At 37.0% G+C, this 26905-nt stretch overlaps 1 protein-coding gene across 1 annotated transcript in view; it reads left to right on the forward strand.

Annotated features, from left to right (window-relative positions):
- Positions 1 to 373: 373 nt before the first annotated feature.
- The window catches only part of LOC137261073 (protein cycle-like), a 59724-nt gene continuing 33192 nt past the window's right edge, over positions 374 to 26905 (forward strand). Inside the window, exons 1-6 of the mRNA XM_067798741.1 lie at positions 374 to 1107; positions 11552 to 11690; positions 15585 to 15671; positions 16332 to 16489; positions 23780 to 23859; positions 25578 to 25670. Coding sequence (XP_067654842.1) covers positions 963 to 1107; positions 11552 to 11690; positions 15585 to 15671; positions 16332 to 16489; positions 23780 to 23859; positions 25578 to 25670 — 702 coding nt within the window. The 5' untranslated portion in view covers positions 374 to 962. The remainder of the gene's footprint in view (positions 1108 to 11551; positions 11691 to 15584; positions 15672 to 16331; positions 16490 to 23779; positions 23860 to 25577; positions 25671 to 26905) is intronic.

The following is a 26905-nucleotide window of genomic DNA, read 5'->3' on the forward strand; positions in this document are numbered from 1 at the left end:
AATATTAACTAGAACTGAAAAAACTTCATTGCAGATTCTTGGAAACTACTTCATCGACAACTAGTTATGTATGGTTTTGGTATTTTTAGATCAGATCCAAAACAGCAAGGTAATTACGATATACAGATATATTTAATACAATGAGTATTTAAATTTTTAATTTAAAAGCACACCAAAATTGATAGATGAGTTCTTAAAAATATTTCCGTGATCAATAATCTTGTCACTTACAGTTTTATATGAAACCAACACATATGTACTAATTTACAAAACTGAAACGAGATCATTGTATGACCAGATAGTTTGACAAAAGTCAGTCTGTAAGCGAGAGTCTGTTGCACGAACATTCCATACACACTGTAGAAAAATCAATGATTGTCAGTAATTTGTCACACCAAACCCCTGCTGCACATCTCACAGGAAATTACTCGGAGAAGTCACCCACAGAACATGTTCAGTGCAGTTGAACTGCACATTTTGTGACCAAAACATGTCACTGTTGCCTTTTGGAACCAAACTGTCATATATCAAGCTTTGGAGCTTGAAGGATAGACAAGACACCGACGACCATCCCTGAAGAAGTCCAGTCAAGAAGTTATTAATAGGGAAAACAATGTTCTCACTACGTTCAGAAACCATGTGATCGTGTTAAGACTGTTGGACTAGAGCTGTTGTCATGCAGCATGGCATTGTCATGAATGGTCATGTGGCGGCATATTTTACTAGAAAGACAACCAAACACCAGCAGGTATTTGTGGAAATGACTTGTGTACGTAGATGTGAATTTACTGCAACCAATAGCTCCTTGAGTTGACTCTCATGCGGAAGGATAGGACCACTTTGAAAGTCTCCCAAGCAGACGTAAATGACAGGGTTACAGTTTTCTAGCCTGATTTGCTCATGTCTGTTTCTTCATCAGATTCACAATGTGTTGTTGACGTCAAACATTCACACATGTGGATATGCTGATTAAATTCTCAGGTGTTCAGTACATTTGGATATATCAAGTTCTCAGCATGAATCTTGACGTGTTTCTTGGTCCACTTACGGTTGGTAACGATATGGTCATGAATGTTCTCAGTGACCAGTTCGATGATAAATCTACAGGTAAGTCTTAAATACTGTCACACGCCCCTTGAGAAGAAATTACTGTAAAAGGACTGCTAAATATAATTTGAAATTTGCAAATTTCTGAATTTCCTTTCATGTATCTCAACACAAAAATGTCTCTTTGCAAATGGTGTTTATTTCACAATGCATGTGTGGCCAAAGGCCCAAATGCATAATACAGTCCTATGGGTGATATTGAACAATCATTTTCACAACATGAATAAATGCTGTCTATTTTGTAAGTGCAGAATGTATAGTTGTTGACATAAGTTCTGAGAACATCTGTACTGATGGGTTTCTGATCACACAACATGGTAGAACAACTTTTCTGATTTTGTCAGGGGAAGGCTTATCAAAGTAAAATGATAGAGGTCTTTGATTTCATAGCTATCACAGTGTGAACAGATACATTGTTCAAGAGGTATACATGTAATAGATATCCAGCCTTTGTCAATCTGTAGATATATATGTCCAACTCTTGCTAGAGCAAACTGGAGTATAAGAGTATAGCTTGTAATTTTCAGCATCATGAGTTGTTTTGTATGTTGATCATACATCATATTTTGAACTGCTGGTTAAATGGTTTTCATGCACCTTAAATAATTCTGATTTTTCCAAATTTTCAAAAGACTTTAACATTTCCTTCAGATGATGGAAGAGTCAGTGTAAGTCAATTCTGATTGTATTGTAAAAATGTTTGCAATACCACAACCAGCAGAGACATCAGCTTTCACATAATTCATCAACGTAGGGACTTGTCCTGTGTGTCATAATGACAGAAAAAGCCTTTTGACCTCATAACACTGGGATATAGGGTACTGTTACATAGAGCGTAATATATATTAAAGATAAGACTTAAGTTTGCCTGAATGCTGATGTTGAACCACATGACAACATAGAACATGGGTAATCCCCCAGTAAACCTTAGATCTGTTATAGAAAGACAAAGACTGTGGAAATATTTTCCCAGATGTATAACTGAAAGACAGTGTAGGTCTACAGATCAGACTTTTAATCAACAAACACCACACAGACAGTGACAGCATGGAAAAGTAATCCGGGATTAGTGAAACTATCAAGAGATATTGCCAGGTAATTCATGTGATAGTATTAGTGGCCAGCAGTTATACATCAGCTTATTTGACCAGGAGAAATAGTAATGGTATTGGAAGGAAATGGGATTGCTTACTGTGAAGAAAGGCTGATTGCGTCTGATTAGGAGATGGGATTGTTTGTCATTTGAGAGAGAGAGAGAGAAAGAGAGAGAGAGAGAGAGAGAGAGAGAGCATGTTTTCTAAAGGAGAGTCAACATATTAGTTAATCATTTCATTTCACTAAAGGAACTTTTATCTATCTTACAAGAGAGACAGAGAGTATGATCATGTTTTGTAAAGGAGAGTCAACATATTAGTTCATCATTTGAATTCTCAAAAGGAACTTTTATCTATCTTACAAGAGAGAGAGAGAGAGAGAGAGAGAGTCTGTTTTCTGAGTTTTAGGTTCGAGAGAGAGAGAGAGATCATGTTTTGTAAAGGAGAGTCAACATATTAGTTAATCATTTCATTTTACTAAAGGAACTTTTATCTATCTTACAAGAGAGACAGAGAGTATGATCATGTTTTGTAAAGGAGAGTCAACATATTAGTTCATCTTTTGAATTCTCAAAAGGAACTTTTATCTATCTTGCAAGAGAGAGAGAGTCTGTTTTCTGAGTTTTAGGTTCTAGAGAGCATCTATTTATCAGTATGAGTATGCTCGTCAGAACACACATCATATGCAACATGGATAGAAGGAAGGAAAAAAGAGTGTACCATTAGAGAGTAAAGGACAATAAAAGTATGAAAGTATGATCATGTGTTCTAATGGAGAGACAACATATTGGTTGTTCTTTTGATTTGACGAAAGGAACTTCCATTAGAGACAGACAGAGAGAGAATTGGAAAGAAAGTGCATCCTCATAGTATTGTTTTCTGTCTGATTGACGGACAGGGTGTTTTTTCCTTTGTTGTGAAGAATAGAGAATATATAAAAAGATAGCATAAGAATAAACTAGTGTTAAAAGTATAATCATGTTAACTGATAGAGAGAATATATTAGGTTTTTACTGATTTTTTAGTGTTCTGCAATCAAGTGAAAGAGTAGACTATCGTCTCTAATTGATAAAGGAGTTCTTCCTCTCGGTATATAGAAGTATCTTCTTCTCCAGATGACAAGGGAATCTGATATTTTAGTATAAAATGGTATTGTCTGATTCCTTTTTATAGGAATGATTGTAACGTCCTCCATGTATGTGGAGTCAGTTGCAGTTAAGCAATGTAGGGCAAGGAGAGTACTGTGATGGGTGGCTGAGTTTGGCAACTTCTGTTTCAGTTCTGCCCCCATAACAAAGCACATGTGATACATGTGGTTTCACCTTAGGCATTTGCGATCGAGTTTGTTAAAAATTGCCTCTCTTCGCCCAGACCAAAAAGAGTACCCGGTAGGATAAGTCATGTGACTATTAACCTTCTAGCACAGGCTGTGTTATCTAATAATGTGTTACGGCTACAAGCGTGTGTGGAAAGGGTGTGTTATAAATGGTCAGAAAGGATAGGACAGCAGGATTTTGTTTATCCCATCCCATCCGACACTTTTTCTGATCATCGCACTGTCCCATTTTCTTCTTATTTGGACAGAGAAAGATTATTTGGTCTTCTCATCTTGAAAGGAAGAGAAAAAAAGAATTTTCTTCCTCTGATGAGGAGAAAAATTCTGTATCTCTCTCTGATGGTGGATTATCATGCACACACTCACTGACTTACTTACTCATCCACCCACCCAGTCAGATGTATAGATGTTGCCAATTTTGTAACCATATTTTACATGCACCTCTTTTATCCCTATGGGTATTTTGCTCCAAGGGTAAATTTACCCACAAAGGCAAAAAAGGGTAAAATTGTGTCTGTGTTTACATAGCAAGTATGGGGACAGGGTAATGATACTTCCTGTCATTTTTCTCTAAGAAGGGATACGTATTGATGCCTGTCCAAAGCTCGAAAATGGAACAGATTCGTCCACAATTTGATTTGGTGCGTGGGTTCATTACAACTTAGAGGAGACCTTGTTTTAGAAAAGGAAAGAAGTAGATATTGGTTCAAACCTGACGGTTGGATGAGGTTGAGGTACATGATGGTGACCAGTTCAAGGACAACAAGATCAAGATGTGCTGTGGATCTGCGGTGTGGAATGCGCTTGCATCACAGTTTTCTGGGGAGCAATAAACTAAGATGCTTCTCTTCTTTTATATCTATATAGTAAACACAGCAGTGTGTACAGTGTTACCTGTTCCTTGTGCTGAAACAAGGCAAAACAAGACCAAGAATGTTCAGTGATTTTATTTCCAGAAAAATTGAATTGGTATTGGTGGATACTGGATGGATGCTGGCTTGGCATATGGCTGACGAGTGTTATTACGAAGCTTTCTGTCTTTCTTCTTTGTCCAGTTCAAACTGGCATTTTTCAATCTCATCATCTATTTTCCTCCTTTTTAGCTCAATTTGTTTCTTTTCCATTTCAGTCTCCCTTGCTCCAATATCTTCGTAAACTTGTCCACGTCAGTTTCCGAAGTTGTTGGCAGTTTGGTTTTTCTTCCTTTTCCTTTTTGTTTCTTCTGAGTTTCCTGTATTGTTCTGTCTGCTTTCATGTGAATGATCATTTTGCTGGCATTTTTAACATTTGAAGCATATTTCTCATCCCCTGGATCAGCAGGTTTGACATCTTCAGCAATGTTTCAGTAACATGGTTACTTCATCAGTTCAAGATCAGATGTATCTGATCCAGGTAATGTCGCAGGACTTTTAGCCAATGTTTTATTTAGTGTTCATTCCATCCTTTGCACTGTACGGCCGTTTTTTTCTGAAACCTCAGATAATCATTGCCTTAATGTCCTCATTTGAATAAGCAGATTTGGAGGAACTGTCCAGGTGATATCTCCCTAGATACTAAGTTGGAGGAACTGTCAAGGTGATATCTCCCTAGCTACTAAGTTGGAGGAACTGTCAAGGTGATATCTCCCTAGCTACTAAGTTGGAGGAACTGTCAAGGTGATATCTCCCTAGCTACTAAGTTGGAGGAACTGTCAAGGTGATATCTCCCTAGCTACTAAGTTCGAGGAACTGTCAAAGTGATATCTCCCTAGCTACTAAGTTCGAGGAACTGTCAAAGTGATATCTCCCTAGCTACTAAACAGATGCTTTGTTTCATCATCTGTCCAATCACAACCACATCATAGACGCTGTTTTTTAGAGACATGTTGTTTCCAGTGTAGAGCTGCAGACTGATGGCAGGGGGGATAGTGCATAGAAACAGACTGCATCATAGCTATGTTTGAATTACCTGGAAAACCATTTCATTATAAGCAGGAGTGGATGGGTCTGCAAATGTATTCCTGGTTGGATTTAGCTTGATAGACCGTTTACGTGACATCTTTACCCTCTGGAGGTAGAATAACCCCTAGGGTAACCAAATTTGCTCCACCTCTTGACCAGGGGCAGAATACACCCCCACCCCCCAACAGTATTATTTACCCTCATGTAAGACCTGTTTGCCCCTCAGAGGTAGTTTTACCCCCCTGGGTATGTTACACCGACCCACCCCTTTCCTTGGAGCAAACAAACCCTCAAGATCAGTATCTGTCTGCAGTATATATTAGTCATCTGTCTGGGGATTCTGTGGGTGAGTCACCACAGATACTAGAGTAATGTAAAACTGGAGTAATGTAAACTTAATGTAAAACTATACTCCCCATCAAAAGTTCAAACTCATTCGTGTAAATATAGCCACTTACTCCAGGCAAAGGTTTGACACTAAACTTTGCAAACTATTCCATACTATGCTGTTTGAAAGGTACTGTTTGCATATGATGTATTGTGAAACAAATCTGCAGTGGTGAAAAGTGAGTGAGTGAGTTAAAATTAAAAGTCAAACCGTGACTTTAATATAGATTAACAATAATTAAAGACAGATTATACAATCCTGTCAACGAAGACTATTATCACTGTCAATGAAGGACAGTAAAATAACTAGCATATCACAGATATACCTTTAAAACGGATAATTAAATCTAAAACATTTTAGCTATAAAGGACAACACAATATAGAAACAGGCTATAGATCACCAACAACTGAAGGTAGATAATGATAATGATAATAATGATAATAATGATAATAATTCACTTATATAGCGCCTAGTATCCACCTGACTAGTTGCTCACTGGACGCTCTAATCAGAATCTGATTATCATTACTCTGGATAACCCAAGCTGCCTCTTAGGCGCTAGAAGGTTATAGTCACAGGACTCTATCTCACTGGGTACCCATATTAGGGACCATGGGGAGCAATGGTGAAAAGATTATTGTTATGAATTTTAGAATCATTGAAAACTGGTGAGTTTGTAACAATTTAAGCTTTCCACCAAAACACAGCTGTGCACGATATTTGCACATACTGTGCAACGATTTGATTTGATTGCTTTCATTAATTATCGTGTATATTTTTGTGAATTTTGTATATATATACATATATATATATATATACATGAAGAATTTCCTCTGGGATAGTAAAGTTACACCTCACCTCACCTCACCTCACCTCACCTCACCTCACCTCACCTCACCTCACCTCACCTCACCTCACCTCACCTCACCTCACCTCACCTCACCCCACCTCACCCCACCTCACCCCACCTCACCCCACCTGATTTGATGCATAATCCTTGTGCAATTTATCTGCAGAAAGTTTGCAGTTGGTTCCCCCAAATTAGTGGAGAAATCCATCTTTGATGTAACCATATGTGTGTACATAACACATAGTGAGTGTTTTATGTGAGTCTAAACTTTTGATGGGAAGTACATATATTGGTTTGGTATTTGTATGATGATATACAAAATTCTTTATGTCCATTATTTTTCATAACCTTTACATTATAATTTTACAAATGGAAGGCATTGCCTCAAAGACAAAAGAGAATCTAACAAACCCTGGAGCAAAAGATGCCTCTGAAAGATACTTGAAAACAGATTTCAAAATATCCTTGTGACGTCAGAATATTTCCAGAAGTATACATGATGCAAAAACATGTTTGGCACCAAGATCAGCCCAGATTATTATACTCAAGTATTCTACGTCATGTCCAGGCTGAATTCGGCAAAGTGGAACACATGTCAGCATTCTCTTCACAATAAACTGAAATAAGGTACAATAGTGTTGACAATGGCTTCAACATCAATGTAGGCAATCCTGGCTCCCTTAATGCATTCTTGAATTAATGTGGATGCCTTCTAGACCATTAATACCTTGAAATTGGGAAGCATTGTCTACTTTATGGGCAAACCAATTGGACGAAGACTGTAGACTTGTGTAGACCATACCACCATACACAGGGTTTAAGAGATAGTGTTACGCATACATATTTTCAGGATTTATCTTGAGAGGATGATATTTGACTCAAAGTCTGCAGCAAATGACTAAAAAAATCCTATATTTAACTCAATTTTTAAAATTTGTCTGAATTTATGAAAATAGATATTAAAATTATCGAATTTTAAACAATGTATTATGTTTGACAAATTTTAAATCTATTGCTGCATAGTTTTAAGATCCATAGAGGCTCTGCGAATTTTATAAGAATAACATGAAATGCCCAAAAAATGAATTTAAATTTGAAATTCCTCTGAATTTATGAAAATAGATATTAAAATTATCAAATTTTAAACAATGTAATTTTGTCCAGATTTTCCAACCATTGTAACATTTTTGAAAGTTCTAGATACACTTTACTTATTGTGTAAGAATAGCATGAAATGCCCAAAAATTAAATTCCATCCTGCCCAAACTCATTAGGTTGTAAGTGCTGCAAGCATGAGAATTTATTGGATTATTTGACATAAGCAAAGACAAAGACAGTGCAGTACAAGACTTGCTACGGTCACAGTTACCTGTGAAACTATTTGTACCTGTTGTACATGATGTGTTCTGACAAATATACACATAGATAGATGCTCTCTACTTTATCTTGTGTCCTGCTCTGTTGGTATACTTCAAAACAAGTAAGAATATTCTATCCCTGAACCTAAACCTCCAAAAACAGGATTTTCTCTGTTTGTCTGTCTGTTCTTCTGTATCTTTCTCTTTCTTTCTATCTCTTCCTGTCTAAACCTCAGAAAACAGGATTTTCTTTGTCTGTCTTTCTGTCTGTTTCTCTGTATCTATCTCTTTCTTTCTGTCTTTCTCTCTCTCTCTCTCTCTCTCTCTCTCTCTCTCTCTCTCTCTCTCTCTTTCTCTCTCTCTCTCTCTCTCTCTCTCTCTCTCTATCACACACACACACACACACATCTTTTCATTCCCCCTGTCATGATTAAAACATGGAACCCACTAAGGGTCACTGGCATCTGGTCTATGAGGCTACAAATATTGCCCTATCTCCAACCATCAGTCATATGAGGTCACCGAATGTTTGCTTCATGAGCGTCTGTCCTTATGGCTTCTTTTAGGGAAGTAGTGCATTAATACCACTCTGCATGCCATTTCGGCATAAGGCCTTCAGGAGGCGTACAGGGACTAATTTCCCTTTGTGCTTGTGCCATGTTTTTACATCACCAGCTGGTTCCGAAGATGAAATCGTGACAGGAGGCATATTGATGATGCAACTCGCCACACCTCATGTGTGCAGTGTCATTTGATTTAAGGGGATGAAAGCTTGTATTTCTTATGATGCACTAAAGCAAATTCCTCAAATTTTTTCTTTTTTCTTTTGATATTTTACCCGATGAATTCAGTTTTTTCATTAATGTGAAATAATTCTTCATTTTTTATTTTTTATTTATATTTAACAAATGAATTATGATTTTTCATTAGAGTTCAAAACCATCCTCATGTTTTAGATGTTAATGGTTTTTTTATCAAATGAATTCATTTGTTTCCTTAATAGGAGGAATGAATGTTAAGACCTTAAAGTATAATGTGTAAATATACCGTTTCAGTCAACATAAATTTATTTATTTTTAACATCTGATAAATTTAAGGTCAGTACAATGCTTCACCTTAAGGACTTTCTAAATAATTGTTACCTCAGCAATGATTTGGTTGTCCAAAGTATATTTCTGATATTGGTTACCATGGAAACAATATCTTGTATACAGTCATGACGATCATTGGAATTTCAGCATAATAGCAATGATGTAAAGTGAAAATTATATTATATTTATCCTCCTTCAAACTACTGTTTTGTTTTAAAACATTATTTTTTTCACTAATTATTTACATGTATAACTCATGACAATGTCCAAAATGTTAGTGCATCATTTTACAGCAAGCTTATTCAGGCAAATGAACACCTCACCTTCATTAGAAGGTGAAATGTTGAAATATCCTTAACTCAGTGATAGAAGACTACCTGTCATGATTTTAAACATTGTGGGATTGGTGTGGCAGTTTAATGATTACCACGTTTGCTTGTCACTCTGGGTTCGCGTACCCACATGGGTATAATATGTGAAGCATATTTCTGGTGTCCCCCACCATGATATTGCTGGAATATTTTTAGAAAGTGGCATAAAACCATACTCAATCACTCACTTACTCAGTCAGTCACTCACTCCAACTGTGTAACCCATTAAGGTCTTGGGTAGAACAGGCCTTCAGCAACCCATGCTTGCCCTAAAAGGCGATTATGCTTGCTGTAGCAGGCAACTAACAAGACTGAGTGGTCAGGTTTGCTGATTTGGTTGACGCTTATCATCTGTTTTCAATTGTGCAGATCGATGCTCATGCTGTTCATCACTGGATTGTCTGGTCCAGACTCATGATCAATTCTTTACAGACCGCCACTGTATAGCTGGAATATTGCTGAGTATAAAGCTAAACTCACTCACTCTCTCGAAATGTGTAGATGGGAGATCTTGGTTGTTGGTTATCACAGTCACTCTGAAGGAATGTAAGAAAAATAACCCTGAAGAGGTTCAATATTTTAAAGATTTACTTCAATAGAAATGAGAAATACAACACACTGCAGGAGTACAGATGGACCTCCAATCAAACACCTGTTTTAGAAGTCATTATATTCAGCACAGGCTGATTGTTAAAAATATAAGTGTTAACATTTTGTTAAAAATATAAGAGTTAACAGTTTTGCCTAACTTAAATATTTTAGCAGATGTTGGTTCAGAATATGTACACAGTCCTAGAATAAGACTGAAAGGATGGGTGTGAAAATGATGGACAATGTTTATTACTATAATAAGACTTGGATTTCTTACTCATGTGCAATCAAAACGTTACCACTTTTTTGCCATTTTTTTCCTTTTGGAAACCACAAGATTGTGGAATCTGAAACATTTGTTGCAACACCGTGGAAGTCATATTTGTTGAAAAACAAACACCTGCTGAAGCAAATGGCAAAAATTCTAAATCTTCAAAACCTTTTCACAAACATCAACAACCTGGAAGCTAAAACATTGAGAAAAGGTGCAAAACAATAACGTGTCTTGAATTTATTCTTGGCAAAAGTTGTTTTTGTTTAGATGGAAAAGATAAACTTCATTTTGGGAGAACTGTTGAAGCATTGTGTACTCAGAAACTAAAAACTGATGTCATATGTGTAGTATGTTATATAAACATAGGGCATAGACAGTCTCAAAGACAAATGGGCAAAATGCATCGAGGTTCAGGGAGACTATACTGAAAAATAAAACCAATATCACAACCATTGTGTTCTGTTTTATATCGAGTTCTATGAACATATTGACTTCCCCTCGTATCACATAGATGAAACTGATATTGTTTCAAAAACATAATCAGCTAAACTGAAAAAGGTGGTGATGAAATGTGATATTGATTATCATGTTCATACCATTATAAGCAATACCAAAGTTGAAGCTATAGAGACATTGACATCAATATTGACAGTATATATCCTGTTAAATCCACGTTATTGATCTTCATTATTGTTTACCAAACTAATTTCCAGTTTTATTAACTTACAGTGAACATGAGAGAGATTGACATTTTAACAATTTTACAAATAATATGTGTTTAACTAAACAGTAAGTTGTATTTTTACATAGTTTTTCTTGTTTTTTTCTTTTTGAAGAAAGTGATGTCAAACCAAACAGACAACATTGTACATGAAATGACACTTTTCTGGAATGCATGCTAAAAAAATGTGATGTTTCTTAGAAGAAAGTCAGCACCAGCAAGATCTGCGTTTCTTCCATGTTTTCTACTTGTTTTAATCATAGTTTTCATTGATCACTGGATTGTCTGGTTTCGGCTCCAATATTTTCAGACTGCTGCGATGGAGCTGGAATATTGCAAAGTGTGGTGTTGAACACCAAAAAACCAGCCAAACAACCATATTCATTAAATTGCCAGCATATTTAAATTGTATACATGTGTTTTTTTCAGAGTACTTGCCTCACTCCCTCCAGGGGGCTCCCATGTACCCCTGTCCTGTTCCTACTTTCGCCTCCCCAGACACAAAGCGTGGTAAGAGCAGCCAATCAAAGAAAATGGATCAAAGGAAAAGAAAAGGATCTATGATTGAGTAAGTGTGCTGGTAGACTGTTGGTATTTAGGAGTGCCACACTTGTTGTTAAGGGGGGCATTACATTTGTTGTTGAGGGGCACCACCATTGTTGTTTAGGGGGCATCACACTTGTAAAGGGTGCACTGCTCATGTCGAGGGGGCACTACATTTGTTGTTGAGGGGCACCACCATTGTTGTTTAGGGGGCATCACACTTGTAAAGGGTGCACTGCTCATGTCGAGGGGGCACTACATTTGTTGTTGAGGGGCACCACCATTGTTGTTTAGGGGGCATCACACTTGTAAAGGGTGCACTGCTCATGTCGAGGGGGCACTACATTTGTTGTTTAGGGGACACTTGTCTTCAGGGTGTATTATTTTTCTTGCACCACTTTAGTTGTTGAGGGGGCACTACATTTGTTGTTTAAGGAGCACCACTGTCCACTTTTGGTGTTAAGGGGCACCACATTTGTTGAGGAGAAACCACATTTGTTGTTAAGGGGACACCAAACATGTTGTTGAGGTGGCACCACATTTAAGAGTACCTCATTTGTTGTCAAGGGGCACCACATTTGTTGTTAAGGGGAAACCACATTTGTTGTCAAGGAACACCACATTTGTTGTTGAGGGGACACCACACTTGTTAGAGGGGCACCTCATTTGTTGCTAAGGAGACGCCATGCTTGCTGTTAACGGGGCACCACACTTGTTGTAAGGGGTATGCTACATCTGTTTAGGGAACTCTACACTTGTTGCTAAGGAGGCACCACACTTATTGTTAGGGGTACACTGCACCTGTTAAGGGACCTCTACACTTGTTGCTAAGGAGGCACCACACTTGTTGTTAGGGGTTCACTACATCTGTTTACTGACCTCTACACTTGTTGCTAAGGAGGCACTGCACTTGTAAGGGTTACACTACATCTGTTTAGGGACCTCTACACTTGTTGCTAAGGAGGCACCACACTTGTTGTTAGGGGTTCACTACATCTGTTTAGGGACCTCTACACTTGTTGCTAAGGAGGCACCACACTTGTTGTTAGGGGTTCACTACATCTGTTTACTGACCTCTACACTTGTTGCTAAGGAGGCACTGCACTTGTAAGGGTTACACTACATCTGTTTAGGGACCTCTACACTTGATGCTAAGGAGGCACCACACTTGTTGTTAGGGATACACTACATCTGATTGGGGACCTCTACACTTGTTGCTAAGGAGGCACCACACTTGTTGTTAGGGGTACACTACATCTGTTTAGGGACCTCTTCAATTCTTTTTAGATTGCTTTTTGCCACATGTACAATCCATACCTTGCCAAAAGTTAAAAACTCGTAGTTTGTACTTAAAATATTACTTTGACTGGTAATTAGTTTTTGCTACAGCCATGTTTTCAGAGGACAAAATCCGTAAAACAAGAAATGAAACTGGTCTGGCCAAAGATGTTAATTTGATTTTGATCATCTACTCCTCACAGCCGCCTTGCATTGTCCGTCCTCGGCCATCAGTCACTTGACATGGACAGTTCTCATTAGTAAGGGTCACGTTCTGTATCTTTGATTGATGGGGACACAGCCGTAATATGTCCCATAGTCCAGTCTTAATTGGGTGGCAGAAAAACAGAATTATTTGTAAGAGGAAAACATCTGCCTGTGTGATAAAATGAATGTATCTGTTCAAGACCAATGTGTAGTTTATGTGTAAAATATTAAGAGCAATCATTTTATTGATGTTTTTTCTTATTTCTTGACAATTATTTTTTCATATTTTTTTGAGATATGGTCAAATGTTCTTGTATATCAAACTTAATGTGCAGAACTTGAGTGTGTCTTGAAGTTTACGATTGGTCCTTCTATATTTCTTCTATACATATGGGCGGTGGGGTAGCCTAGTGGTTAAAGCATTGGCTCGTGATGTTGAAGAACCGGGTTTGAATCCCTACATGGGAACAATGTGTGAACCCCAATTCTTGTGTCCCCCACCATGATGTTGCTGGAATATTGCTAAAAGCGGAGTAAAACCAAACTCAGTCAGTCAGTCAGTCCGTCAGTCCGTCTGTCCCTCCGTCAGTCTTCCACAGATAATGGAATACTGAGTTGTATTTTAGTTTTGCGCAGCTTTTTGCAGTATTCCAGCAATATCATGGCAGGAGGTCACCAGAAATGGACGTCACACATTGTATCCATATTCCAGGGAATCAAACCTCTATCTCCAGTATGACGAGCAAATGCTTTAACCGCAAGACTACCCCAATTTGTAGTTGGATAATGTATAAGTCTTTTCTAAGAGGTGATTTGAGGTAAATCTGTTGACATTGTATATGCTGAGAAAGATATTGCACATTTATAGAAATTCTGACTACATTGCCATGAAATGTTCCTGGAAATGTCATCATCCTGAACTTATCTTGTTCAGTATAGCAAGATTCTAAACTAAAAATATTCAAGCACACATACTCACAGTATCACACAAAATCTTGACATCATTCTATGACAAATTGATTCAGGATCCTTGGCCTGGTTTACCAGATTTGTTATATATCTTAAGTGACATTGAAAGACGACTGCCGAGTTATATATTATTAGCCACACTAGAGAGGGCAGATGGCTAAAGGCAATGTTTATGGTCATCAAGGTTCTGACATTTCCAGTTGTCTTGATATGCCTCTGGTAATTGCAAGAAAATCTGTTTCAAATGTTTTTATTCGTCAGATGAGGATGAAATTGATCTGATGTTTCTCTGGTAACATTTGTCATGCTTTGAGTGATTCTTAGATTGCTTGCTGTTTTGTATTGTAAATGATATGCTGTGCTGTTCTCTCCTTGGCTTTGGAATTTGTCAAACTGGTATTTCCTTCAGTGAAACATGGCTTTGGTATATGAGATCCTAAAGCTTTAATTGTCATTTTATCAAAGGTTTAAGAAAGGGAACTGCAATAATTACCATTGTCTTATTTCATTATGCCAAGGATGATGATAGCTACTAATATGTAAATTTTCTGTCACCCATCATGTATGACAGCAGCTGTTATATAACTGTATTGTTCCATCATCCAGCATGTATGACAGCAGCTGTTATATACCTGTATTGTTCCATCATCCAACATGTATGACAGCAGCTGTTATATAACTGTATTGTTCCATCATCCAGCATGTATGACAGCAGCTGTTATATACCTGTATTGTTCCATCATCCAACATGTATGACAGCAGCTGTTATATAACTGTATTGTTCCATCATCCAGCATGTATGACAGCAGCTGTTATATACCTGTATTGTTCCATCATCCAACATGTATGACAGCAGCTGTTATATAACTGTATTGTTCCATCATCCAGCATGTATGACAGCAGCTGTGATATAACTATTCATCCATCATCCAACATGTATGACAGCAGCTGTGATATAACTATTCATCCATCATCCAACATGTATGACAGCAGCTGTGATATAACTATTCATCCATCATCCAGCATGTATGACAGCAGCTGATATAACTATTCATCCATCATCCAACATGTATGACAGCAGCTGTGATACAACTATTCATCCATCATCCAACATGTATGACAGCAGCTGTGATGTAACTATTCATCGATCATCCAGCATGTATGACAGCAGCTGTCATGTAACTATTTATCCAGCCTCATGTAGTAGAGTGTGGAGTTTTGAGTGGTTCATGTGACAAGTATTAATACAACCTTACTCTGATTTCCCTCAATACCTTGTGGTAACTTATATTATCCATCATACAGCATGTATGACACTAGATGTGATATAACTATTGTTTCATCACCCAGCATGTGACAGGAGCTGTGATAATATTAACGCTCAAGTTGTGATACAACTGTGTTGTTCCATCATCCAACATGTATGACTGCAGCTGTGATATATCTGTATTGTTCCATCTTCCAGCATGTATGACAGCAGCTGTGATGAAGACAATGACTCCCAAGATATGTACTCCAGCAGTGATGCTGGGAGCTCACGGAAATATCAAAGGTACTGCTTCCCTAAAACACTTTATCACCACGACCTGCTCTTGTTCCAGCTGTTCCAAACACAACTGTCTTTTTACAATTATAACCTCTAGATCTTCCATCAAGCAACTGGTTCCTGGTTTAAGTGGTACCGCAACTATCAACCAAATGTGTACATATTTGTGGACACATACATGTTTGGATCTGAAGAAGATATCAGGATTTAATGAGAATATTTCTAATATATCCTGCTCAAAGCACACACTCATTTTTACCCTGGATAATCCAAGCTGCCTGTTTAAAGCGCTATGAATTAGATATTACTATATCTATCATAAGTATTTGCCCTTTCATTTTCATTATAATTTATTTCCCATGATTTTGCTAAAACATTTTATCACAAGGTATAAAAGGATGTCAAAAGCATTATTTTCTGTGATTTTTTCAATAAGAAAGGTTATTGAAAAGCAAGCTGGATGTTTCTTTTAAGAAGGTCCAATAAAGGTACCAGAAAGTCTTGGATTGTAAGGAAGCAGGGTACTATTCAAAAATGGCCTTTTCACCTTGTGTTACTATTCTAACTTATGCTCTATCTCTTGATTGATGCTGGAAAGAACAGTGTAGCTTTTCGATCAGATTTTTCCATAATGATTCATGTTTATTCACTTTCTTAATATTTCAGACAAAACCACAGCGAGATTGAGAAACGTAGACGTGATAAGATGAACTCCTATATCACCGAGCTGTCCTCCATGATTCCAATGTGCAGTGCCATGAACCGAAAACTGGACAAACTTACAGTTCTTCGAATGGCAGTCCAGCATATGAAGTCATTGCGGGGTACGAAGCATTTTGTCATCAAAGTGATGTTTTAGTGTAGCTGGTTTAGCTACAATTTTTATATCACCGTTTGTTTATCACCATTGTTTATTACCTCCCCAACAATATTCCAGCTATATGGCATCGGTCTGTAAAAAGATCGAGTCGGGACAAAGGACTTGTTTCATGAAGTGATCCTACCTCTACAGCTGTCGTAACTCAGTGTTAAAGTACCTGAGTTACAATAGTCATACAGCTATGCTTGTTTGTAAAATGTGCCCCGACAGTGCAGTGATCAACTTCATGAGCATCGATCCACATAAATGGGATATGATGACATGTCAACCAAGTCATTAAGCCTTATTAGTGGCCATGTACTGAGATATACAGAGGGGGAAAATGAGGCATCACAGGAAAGGACAAGACTTTAGTCTTCCATTTTGTTTTCCAGGTTTCTTCACGGCTTTGTATTGCATAGCTTGTGAAAAAAAAAACATGTGTGATTGCATGTGATCCCTTATTTTTCCCCCTCAGTATAGTACATCCAGGATTGAAGAAGAAGAAATCCTTGGACCTTTGTTGTCCATCAGGCCCCGATTTCTCGAAACAAACTTAAGTCTGAGTTTTGACTTAAGTTCAAGTTTTTGCTCAAATCTGAGAAAATGCAAGAACACCCATTTTCCAGAATGAAAGGAAATTGGTATCCAGCTCAAACATAGTAGACAATCTGAATTTGGGGGACAGATTTCTTTAGTTGTTTGAACTTTTTTAGTCTAAAAAATGCAATTGAGTTAAAATTTCAGCTGTTTCATATTGTCAAACTCAGTTTGAGATTTGAGTTAAAACTTAAGTTTGTTTCGAGAAATTGGGCCCTGATCATCAAGGAAATCAGCACATGAAAAATGTATTCAACATATATAAGGCCCCTTCCCAAATAAGTGAGTGAGTTTAAAGACCTTTTCTGCCTCGGATATTCACGGGTCCTTCCCAAATAAGAACTCCAATCAGAAACACCATGTAGAGCACCACCTAACTCTTTCTCCTTCTCTGAGATGTTATGGAATATGTTCTTGTCATGGAATCTTAATATAATGATAACAAAATAATATGTACTTCACAAGTCCTAAATGCATCATTTGAACCACAATCCAGCCCCTTATCTCTAGAACTACAATCTAACCCACTCAGCTGCCTTGACTCCCACAAAATTGTAAGTCAGACAGCTTGTTGTTGCTTGTGTCAGACTCTGAGAATGTGGGTTTAAATCACGGACAGGACTCAGTGTACAAAAGCAATGATAAAGAATAATAATGAGAATATATTTTGCGCTATAATCCACATACTAGTGCATGCTCAAAGCATTGACAGTGCAAGTGTTTGACGTCTCTGATAAAGTGTAATAACAATATAACATATGTTGCATCCCAGATGCTCATGATGTCAGTCACTGGATTTTCTGGTTTTCCTATCTTGTTTTGAATTTGAAAGATAGTAACAAACTAATAAACAGGCAAACAAACAAACAAAAAAGAAACATGTCTTTTTATAATGATCTCTAAATGATGATTAGAGGTTCCAGTTTGTCAACGAGCTTACTGTGTGAGATTTAACTATTTACAGCATGGATCATTGCTATAAATGGTATGCTCTAATTGAAATCATCTGATGATTTGGGACTTGCAGCTATTTCTTGACCATCACATTTGGAAAACTACCTGTGTTCTTTCATCGTTGGATGAGAATGGTTATTAAAGAACAGATTATAGGCGTTCCCTGTGAGCCTGGCCGTGCGTGGCTGCTAATTCTGATCTTCAGAGCCACCTGTCGTGTACGACAGTAAGCTACTTAATGGAACTATGTCAGATGGATCCAAAGACTTACCTCTCCAACTTGATCAATTAAACTTGAGTTTTAGTGGAGACACGTGTCATGAAAGCTACGCTGACCTTGTGACTCAGAGCTCAGTATTGTCCTTGAGGTGATAGTGGGTAAACCTACAAAGCACCATTTACATATCAACCATATGCTTTAGTGTCCAGTGCACTTCCTATTATACAGCAACGTGAGCTATAGAATTCGGAAAAATACAAAGTAACCATTAAAATTGGATTATGTGGGACAACTACCAGCTGGTAAAACTAAGCAACGATTTTGAAAATGAAAAGTATGTTATTATCTAAAAAATGTATGCATCTTTGAAAAGAACGGAGATACAGAATTCTAGAAGTTGGAGTGAATGAGCATTGGAAAGTTACCTAACCTTAACATAACTGAACCATAACCATATTTGTTAAAGTTCCCCGAAAGAACATAGCAACAGGTATCCCAGGTCTAAAAAAGTAAATACACTAAGACAGCAAAGTACTGAAAACTCAGGTTGCATTGTGCATATATTTTGCACAGATTTTTTTGTCTAAAGTTTTCAAAGATGGCAGAAGGTATCTAGCATTCTGTAGTCTTTCCTGACTGATTCATTTAAGGATTATAGTTTGTCAAATGACATTGTATCTCAGTAGTGTTGATTGATGCTCATGACATCAGTCACTGGACTGGTGAGTGCATATGTACTTGGTCTGGTTTATGGATGACACAGTCTTAAGTGCAATGTTTTACTGTGCAGAGTTACCTACTTTGGGCATGCTTAAAACATTATTCAGGGTTTGAATCCCATTGGTCCCAACTACCAACTATGGATAATGGTTTGTCAACACCAGTCTTGTGCACATGGGTTTTATCAGAGTGTTAAGTTCTGAGACCATAGAGTTTGTCATTCCTCCACACGTTTATTTTTTTTGGGGGGTGGGGGGGGAGTTATTAAAATGCACCCCGTCTGTCCATCAGTCCATCCATGCACATTTATCTTTTCTGGAGCAATTCCATATTTCTTCACCAAACTTAGCACATAAATAGATCTGGTGGTGTATTAGTGCCTTTTGTTATTTTTTTTAATAAAATATTTTTTGCGTTTCCATGGCAACAAGTATGACTTAGACTGAAATTGGTGGTAATATTGATGACTGTGTCTTCTTGTTTTCAAAGAATTACACTCACTCACTCACTCACTGGGCTGTACTTCATCCTTGTACTTCGTATAATATTCATACTCCACATTGTCATGTGAGACTTTTTTTGAGAATTTGGTAAAATCTGACTCAGTCAACCATTAGAAGTGAACATAAGTAATTTCAAAGCAGTATTACACTCACTCACTCACTCACTCACTCACTCAAAATATGGCTGAAAATATTACTTTCGGTGTGACTTAAATGAAAGTCACTCACCCACTCTCTCACTCACAGTGACACAACATAATTTTAGAAATTCAATTTCCAATTCCAATTCCAATTTGAACCATTAGTAATGGCTCCAGACACAATAAGTCCCTTCTATTTTCAAATCTATAAAAATTGTAATTCTCCACGGGAAAATATTGTGAAATATAGAAGCTGCAGCCATTGTTTCCACATCTTGTATTTTGCAACAACAAACGTCTCCTTTGACAAACATTCCAACTCAGTTAATCAAAATCAGCTCAAAACGTGTATCACCAACAAACTGATCATACTGACCTTACAACTACTCATGTCATCTAATATCAAATAAATTATTCTATGTACAAGCAATCTGAGACAAGAGATTTTATCTAACATGTGTGTCAAGGATCTTATATGTCAAAGACGTTACACAACTACAATCTGCCTTCCAAATATAGCCTTGGAATCGTTATACGAACATTCTGATCATTCTATGCCTCATGGGATACAGAGAAAATGGCTGCTCTAAGTACTTTTATTTCTTGTGAAAAGATTTTTTGTCCATCACATACTTCTCTAAATAACACAGGCCTTGGTATTGTTGACCTCATAAGCAGCTTTTGAAATCCTAGATTACATATTTTCAAACTAGTCGAATACTGATATGTGTGAAAAATTTTAATCATGTGTTGTGGAAATTTTATTTTGTGCAGTGACTCTTTCATCAGATTTATCAAGAGTTATTATTATTGTGATAAACAGAAAATATATTATTTAGTGCAAGTGACAATTTAGTCTTTCTTTCTTTCAGAGACGAATATCATGTGTTATTTAAAAGTGATGCATATATCAATTTAAGAAAAGATCATATTCCTGGAAAATATTTGTGTTACCCTACTCGAAAATTCATATCAGATTATTATCATAAAAAAATAAATGTCTCCATGTAAAATTATCCCTGTTTAACACATTCATTGACATTTAAAGGAACATGTTTGATTTCTTCTTGCAACTAATTTACATAATGTCATGATGCATTAAATATTTGCATTGTCCACCCTAGGGATGGGACAGGTCCAAATTTCCTACCTGGGTACCCCACTATTACCTGGCCTTGCCTGGGTACCCCACTATTACCTGGCCTTGCCTGGGTACCCCACTATTACCTGGCCTTGCCTGGGTACCCCACTATTACCTGGCCTTGCCTGGGTACCCCACTATTTACTTCACCTGGGTACCAATAATTGCGAGTTATTCCACTTCGATAAGATCAGTCATGGCTGAGATTAAAGGTGCACTATCACGCCACACTTCTCTAAAAGTCAATACTGCATTTTTCTCATTAATGCTAACTATCAGCCCCCATCAAAGCTACCATATTATTTATTCTGAAAAAGAATAAGTTTTAAGAATACAATATGATATTAAATAGTTCTAAAGAATTCATGCAATGTTCCATTAAATCAGCTCTAACACCCTCTACCAACCAAACTGTATTAAAAGCAAACCCCATAGAGTTATGTCCCATGGAACGCACTTTACAAATATCCTATAACACAACATGTGATTTTGACCATTTCAAAAAACACCAACACCACCACATGTGACAGTTTTCGATGTATGGAACAATCGTTTACATTCCATATATGGCATGTGTTATCGGTTTGGTAGCTGTTCACCTCAAAGTTTCAATTATCAATTTCACGCAAGTCAATAGGGATAATAAATCTTTAATTATTTTAATAGGTAACTAAGAAGTGAGTGCATATGCCCTGATATATATTTTATAGGCCAAAATATTGTTAAAAAATGTGACATTGTGCCTTTAAGAGCGATATGACACAAACATCCCTAAATGCCGATAGATCTATATGGAAACCATGAATGTGATCAAAATGGCAAACATAAACAATATCAACTGTTTATGCTCATGAAAACAAAAAAGGGATCACATGGAAGTACAAGTGTTCCTCTGTTCTTTTCATGTTTCTTCACAAGTTATGTATTGCACTGTGGGTGAAATTCTGTACATAGATAAAGGCAAACTTGTACTTTCATGTGTTTCCTTACCTGTTTCTGTGAGTATATATAAGTGAAATATCATTTTTTTTGCATTTATTGCTGTTTGTAAATAATCAACTCCAGACAATCCTATGATCAATGGCATGAGCTTGGATCTATGCTTTGGAGATAACATTACACATGTCATTCAAATCATCAAGTCTGATCACCCAATCCGGTTAGTTGCCTCTTATGAAAAGCATGGATTACTGCAGATCAGTTTTAAGTCAGATCTTCCGATTTTAGTGAATTGTGACATATTTTAGACTTATTTTCATTTTGAAGTTAAGTATATGAACTACATATATGACCTTACAAATGTCTCATAAAATTGATAATATAGATTAACATTTTGAAATAAGCATTTGCCAGTCAATTTGTGTTGAAGAATGTCTTTATTCAACATATTTGAAAGGGAAATAATTTGTTCGGCTTGAGTATCATATATGTTATCATATTTCATTGCATATTAGCTGGCAATGTAAACAAATGCGGAAAAATTGCTTCAAGTCTTGTTTGAAAAAAAACAGGGAATTCAGGATTTGTGCTAGGTTCTTTATCATCATAATGTTCAGTTTGGTCACTTGATGTTATTGATGCATTCATAGTAAAAAACCTGTTAAAGGTCACCTACAGCCATGAGGATAGTATTGTTACATCTGAAAGGTCAGAAGATTGTGTTTTTCTTTTAAGTTGGCATAAGTATTTTTTTTTAAACATATATCTTTAAAATTTCCTATTTATTTTCAAGATGTGGAAATTATTTAGATTTAGGAAGGTATTTTATTGATCTGAAAGAGTCTGAAAGAGAAAACGGTAATTTTAGAAATATCAAGGTGCAAGTATCTGTCAAGACTCGGTTAAGCACCATCATTCCACTTGGAATCTGAGTGAGTGAGTGAGTGAATAAGTGAGTGAGTGCGTGAGTGAGTGAGTGCCTCGTACAGCAATATCCTAGCAATATCATGGCGGGGACACCAGAAATGGGCTTCAAACATTGTACCAACGTGAGGAATTGAGCCCAGAATGTTGTCATGACAAGCGAGTACTGTATCCATTAGGCCACCCGACCTCTCTACTTGGAATAAGAGTGAAATAAGAACCTTCTGAGATATTTTCCCCAAAAACACATGTGTTTTTCATCATAATTGTACCATTCAACTTGATGGAATCTTCGTGAAGTTTTCTTTATTTCAAACTTTAAACTCTCAGACGATCATATGTTTTAAGGATAAATGTAGCAAGGTATGCCTATGGTTTTAAAATATTATAGGTTTAGGGTTGTATTCCTTCACTGTGGCAGGATCTGCTGATCTTTGTTTTACTCCAGTGTTTGTACTGGTTATCTTCTGTTGGATTTACAAAATATGTGAACATCTGTCAGTTCTTTTACTTGAAACAAACACTCGCTGTAACTCAGAATCTATATTTATAACCAGCAGTGTCCAGTATATCATACTAACAGCAGTGACCAGCAGTGTCCAATATATCATACTCACTGACTTTAAACAGCAGTGCCCAGTTTGTCATTCTCACAGACTACACGAGCAATGTACAGTAGGATCACCTTAGGATAAAAGTCTTATCATCTTATCATCTTAGGATAACAATCAGTTTCTAATCATATGACAGCAGCCTATGTCATGAAACAAAACACAAAGAACAACTAGGGCTTGTCTAAGTCTATAACGCTCATCACGTTCCGTTTTGTTTTTCTGTTCGAACTACTGCACTTACCACATTATAATACAAACAGGTAATAACGATTTGAATCTATGATCGTTTGCTAATCAACTTTTATCCCTAAGCTGAATAAAATTCTGAGGCTTAATTTTCAATTGTCAAGGCATATTTGCAATCTTAATATGACTTTATTTGGTTTACATGTTTGTTGAAAGTGAAATTCATTGGTAAGTTTTCACTACAAACAGACTGTACAACCAGCAGTATCTGTTATATGCTACTCACTTATTAATTGGATGCTCTTCACTTCCAGGTTCCAACGATATGTACTCTGAAGTTAGCCTAAAACCCTCCTTCATCTCTGACAATGAACTCAAGCATCTCATACTAAAGGTAATATTAACACCGGTGCTGTGTCATTGGAAGAACCAGCTGGGTCCCGGATACAGCATTTGTATGAAATAAGTCAAACCCCAGCCAAACTTCAGGGCTGGCAACTTCAAGATGTTACCAGCCCAAACTGGATTTAATGAGAACGGACAATCCAAGGAAAATAACTCAATTTTTAGTTTCTGTTTAGTTGCTGTTTTGGAGATAATATATATGTCAATGTAGTGCTTTGAGCTTGAGATACGATAGTTTTGAGTTCAAACGGTAATTGTCAAGTCTGTATGTAATGCCCAATTTGAAAAATACATTTTACGATATGATGAATTTACTGAGATGTGGAACATAGTATCTACCAGTTTTTCCAGACAAGCTGGCTAGCTGTAAATTTAGACTGTCTGACCGAAATCTAGCCGTCTCAGGCGGTCCAGTGAGCCTTATTTCATACCCTGATACAACATGGTCGTTTGTATTTTAGGCCAGACCAATTTTATTTCTATTATTTTAAGGATTTGTGTCCTCAGAAACCTGAAAGCTGGAGAAGAAAAATAGAAATCACCAGTCAAAGCAAAACCCCACATTTTTTCAGAGGCATTGTTTTTTAAGTTCACAATCTCTGAGGTGCTCAAAGCACTCATTTTTATCAGAAATATTGTTAGATAATTCAGTTTGAAATCTCTGAGAACAGATATCTGTGTTTTATTGTCCAACAAACTGCCTTGCATAGTCAAAGTTTTGTTCCCATATATATATCTTGATATTATGAATTTAATTTTTGAGTAGGGAAAATTTATTTTCATTATTTTTCTTCTTGAAAAAAATATGACAGGCAAATCTGTAAATCAATAAATAAAATTGGTTTGGCCTTGTCTGAGTTTACAAAACTTAGGAAAGTTAGCTAAGATACAAAAACCTCATTTAGTATGTTTTTAACAGTTGGTGAAATAATGATTTTTGATAAAAAAAAATGTCACTTCCCATACATCAGATGTGTGTCTTTTAATCATTGTGATTTGCTGGTGATATTGAAGAACTGACTGGACGATTGCAAGTGTCATCTATTCAGGCTTTGCTTATGGAGGGATTGGCGTCTGATTACCGATTACTGGTCCTAAGTAATTACTTTTCATTGAACCAAATAGCCTTGTAATTAAATGAAATTTGCAAAGCTTTCTGTCAGTGACAATGTCATTTATATCAATTAGGTTGGAGTGTTTCCTGTGTAGGGCAGTCCATTTATTTTATCGCATTGGTGAAAATGAGATTTTCTCACTGCAATATGCTGAACTATATCATATATTTTTGCTTTGTGATTTATTTTTTGGAAAAACACAAATTTTAGACTAAAAACTAGTCCCTGAAATGAAAATATAATATATTCAACAGCAAAATGATTACACAGTGCCATTTAGAAAGTGGTCAAATGCAACATGTCATATTGGGGATTTTACTTTCTTGGCAAAGTACAAATTCTAGTACTTTTTTTGGTTGAGTCCCATCCGGGATTCGAACCTGCACCCTCAGAGTAATCGCCAGCACACAACTTTACCAAGAAAGTGATTTCCTCAACAGCTTCAGAAAATGAAATCTCATGAAACTTTCGTCATTTTCAGACTTACCACATTTTCTAGACTTTGTGGGCATTCTTGGATATATATGCTTCAGGGCCTGTATGACAGACAACGTGCATTGCTGAATTTGTTTTTGTTGTTTTTATTTTGCAGGTGGCTGAAGGGTTTCTGTTTGTGATAGGCTGTGATCGAGGAAGGCTGTTGTATGTGTCAGAGTCTGTCAAAGAAGTCCTCAACTACTCACAAGTAAGTGGCCATTATGTCTCCGGCTACTGAACAGTCTGGCTGAATATTGTTGGAGCTTAGATCGTTAGCTCCATGACACACAGCTTTGACAAAAACGTATCTGGTGTGGTGAGGTGGCGTTTGCTGGGGGTTTGGAATTGAGTTGGGTTGGGGGTTAAGTTGGGGTTCAAATTGACAGGGGGAAAGGGAGTCGAGTTAGTCTAGAAGTGGGATTTGCGGATGAGTTTGGTTTTGCTTGGGGATTCCGGATAAGTTAAGAGTTGAGGGGTGACTGGGTTTAGGTGAAAGTTGGGTGTAGGGTGTTGAGTTGGTTTTGGTGGGGTTTAGGGTTGAGTTACAGTTTGGGGTTAATGGTTGGTATAGTCTGAGTAAGGCTTAGATGGTGAGTTGGGCTATAGTTGAGGTTACGGATAGTGAGTGGAGTTGTGGTAAGGGGGTTGAGTTCAGTTAGGAGTGGGCTTTGCAACATTTAGCATTGGGTTTAAGGCTGTTTAATTAATCAGCACAAGAGTGAGGATGGTTCACACAATGTACGCATGTGGAAACTCAAGCCCAGTTCTTCAGTGTAACAAACAGATGCTTTGACCATTGAGCTACTGCAACCACCCGCTTTCAATTCAAGTTCGGCCTTCTTTATGCACATTGTACTGAATGTACATTTGTTAGATCATTCATTTTATGAAAATGAATAGAAAAACAGACTGACATTTTTTTTAAATGTTTATGATCACAATTTCTTTTAATTTCTGCTTGAATAATGTGAAATTCAGTCACTTCAGCAGGAGACCCGAATCCTTCCATCTTCAAATTCATGTCAACAAATCTTGATTCAGATCATCTCAAAATATGTAAACTATGTTAACAAAGGAAAAACTGACATAGGTAAATCATAAATAAGTACAGAAGCATATGTCAAGCAGCCTTTGTTTAATGGACCCACCAAACCAAACAGAACATGGCCTATACGAGTTGTCGCAATCACTGCAGGAAACATGGGTGTTCGTTTTCCTGTTTTTTCAATCCTTGCGTGTAATGCTTCATTTTCAAAAGGAAGTATCATGTATTCATTGCAAACGTTTAGGGACTTCGCAAAGACCCATCTAAACAGTGACCTTAGAGCTTTTGTTTGTCAGACCAAACCCTGTACTGATGGTTGCAGATTGTTACCAGTCAGAGTGCTGTTTGCTGCAAGCTTTACCTAATCAATGCCATATTTGTCCAGGTTGGGCGGTGGC

Source organism: Haliotis asinina, chromosome 14 (assembly GCF_037392515.1).
Source record: "Haliotis asinina isolate JCU_RB_2024 chromosome 14, JCU_Hal_asi_v2, whole genome shotgun sequence".
Taxonomy (NCBI): Eukaryota; Metazoa; Mollusca; class Gastropoda; order Lepetellida; family Haliotidae; genus Haliotis; species Haliotis asinina.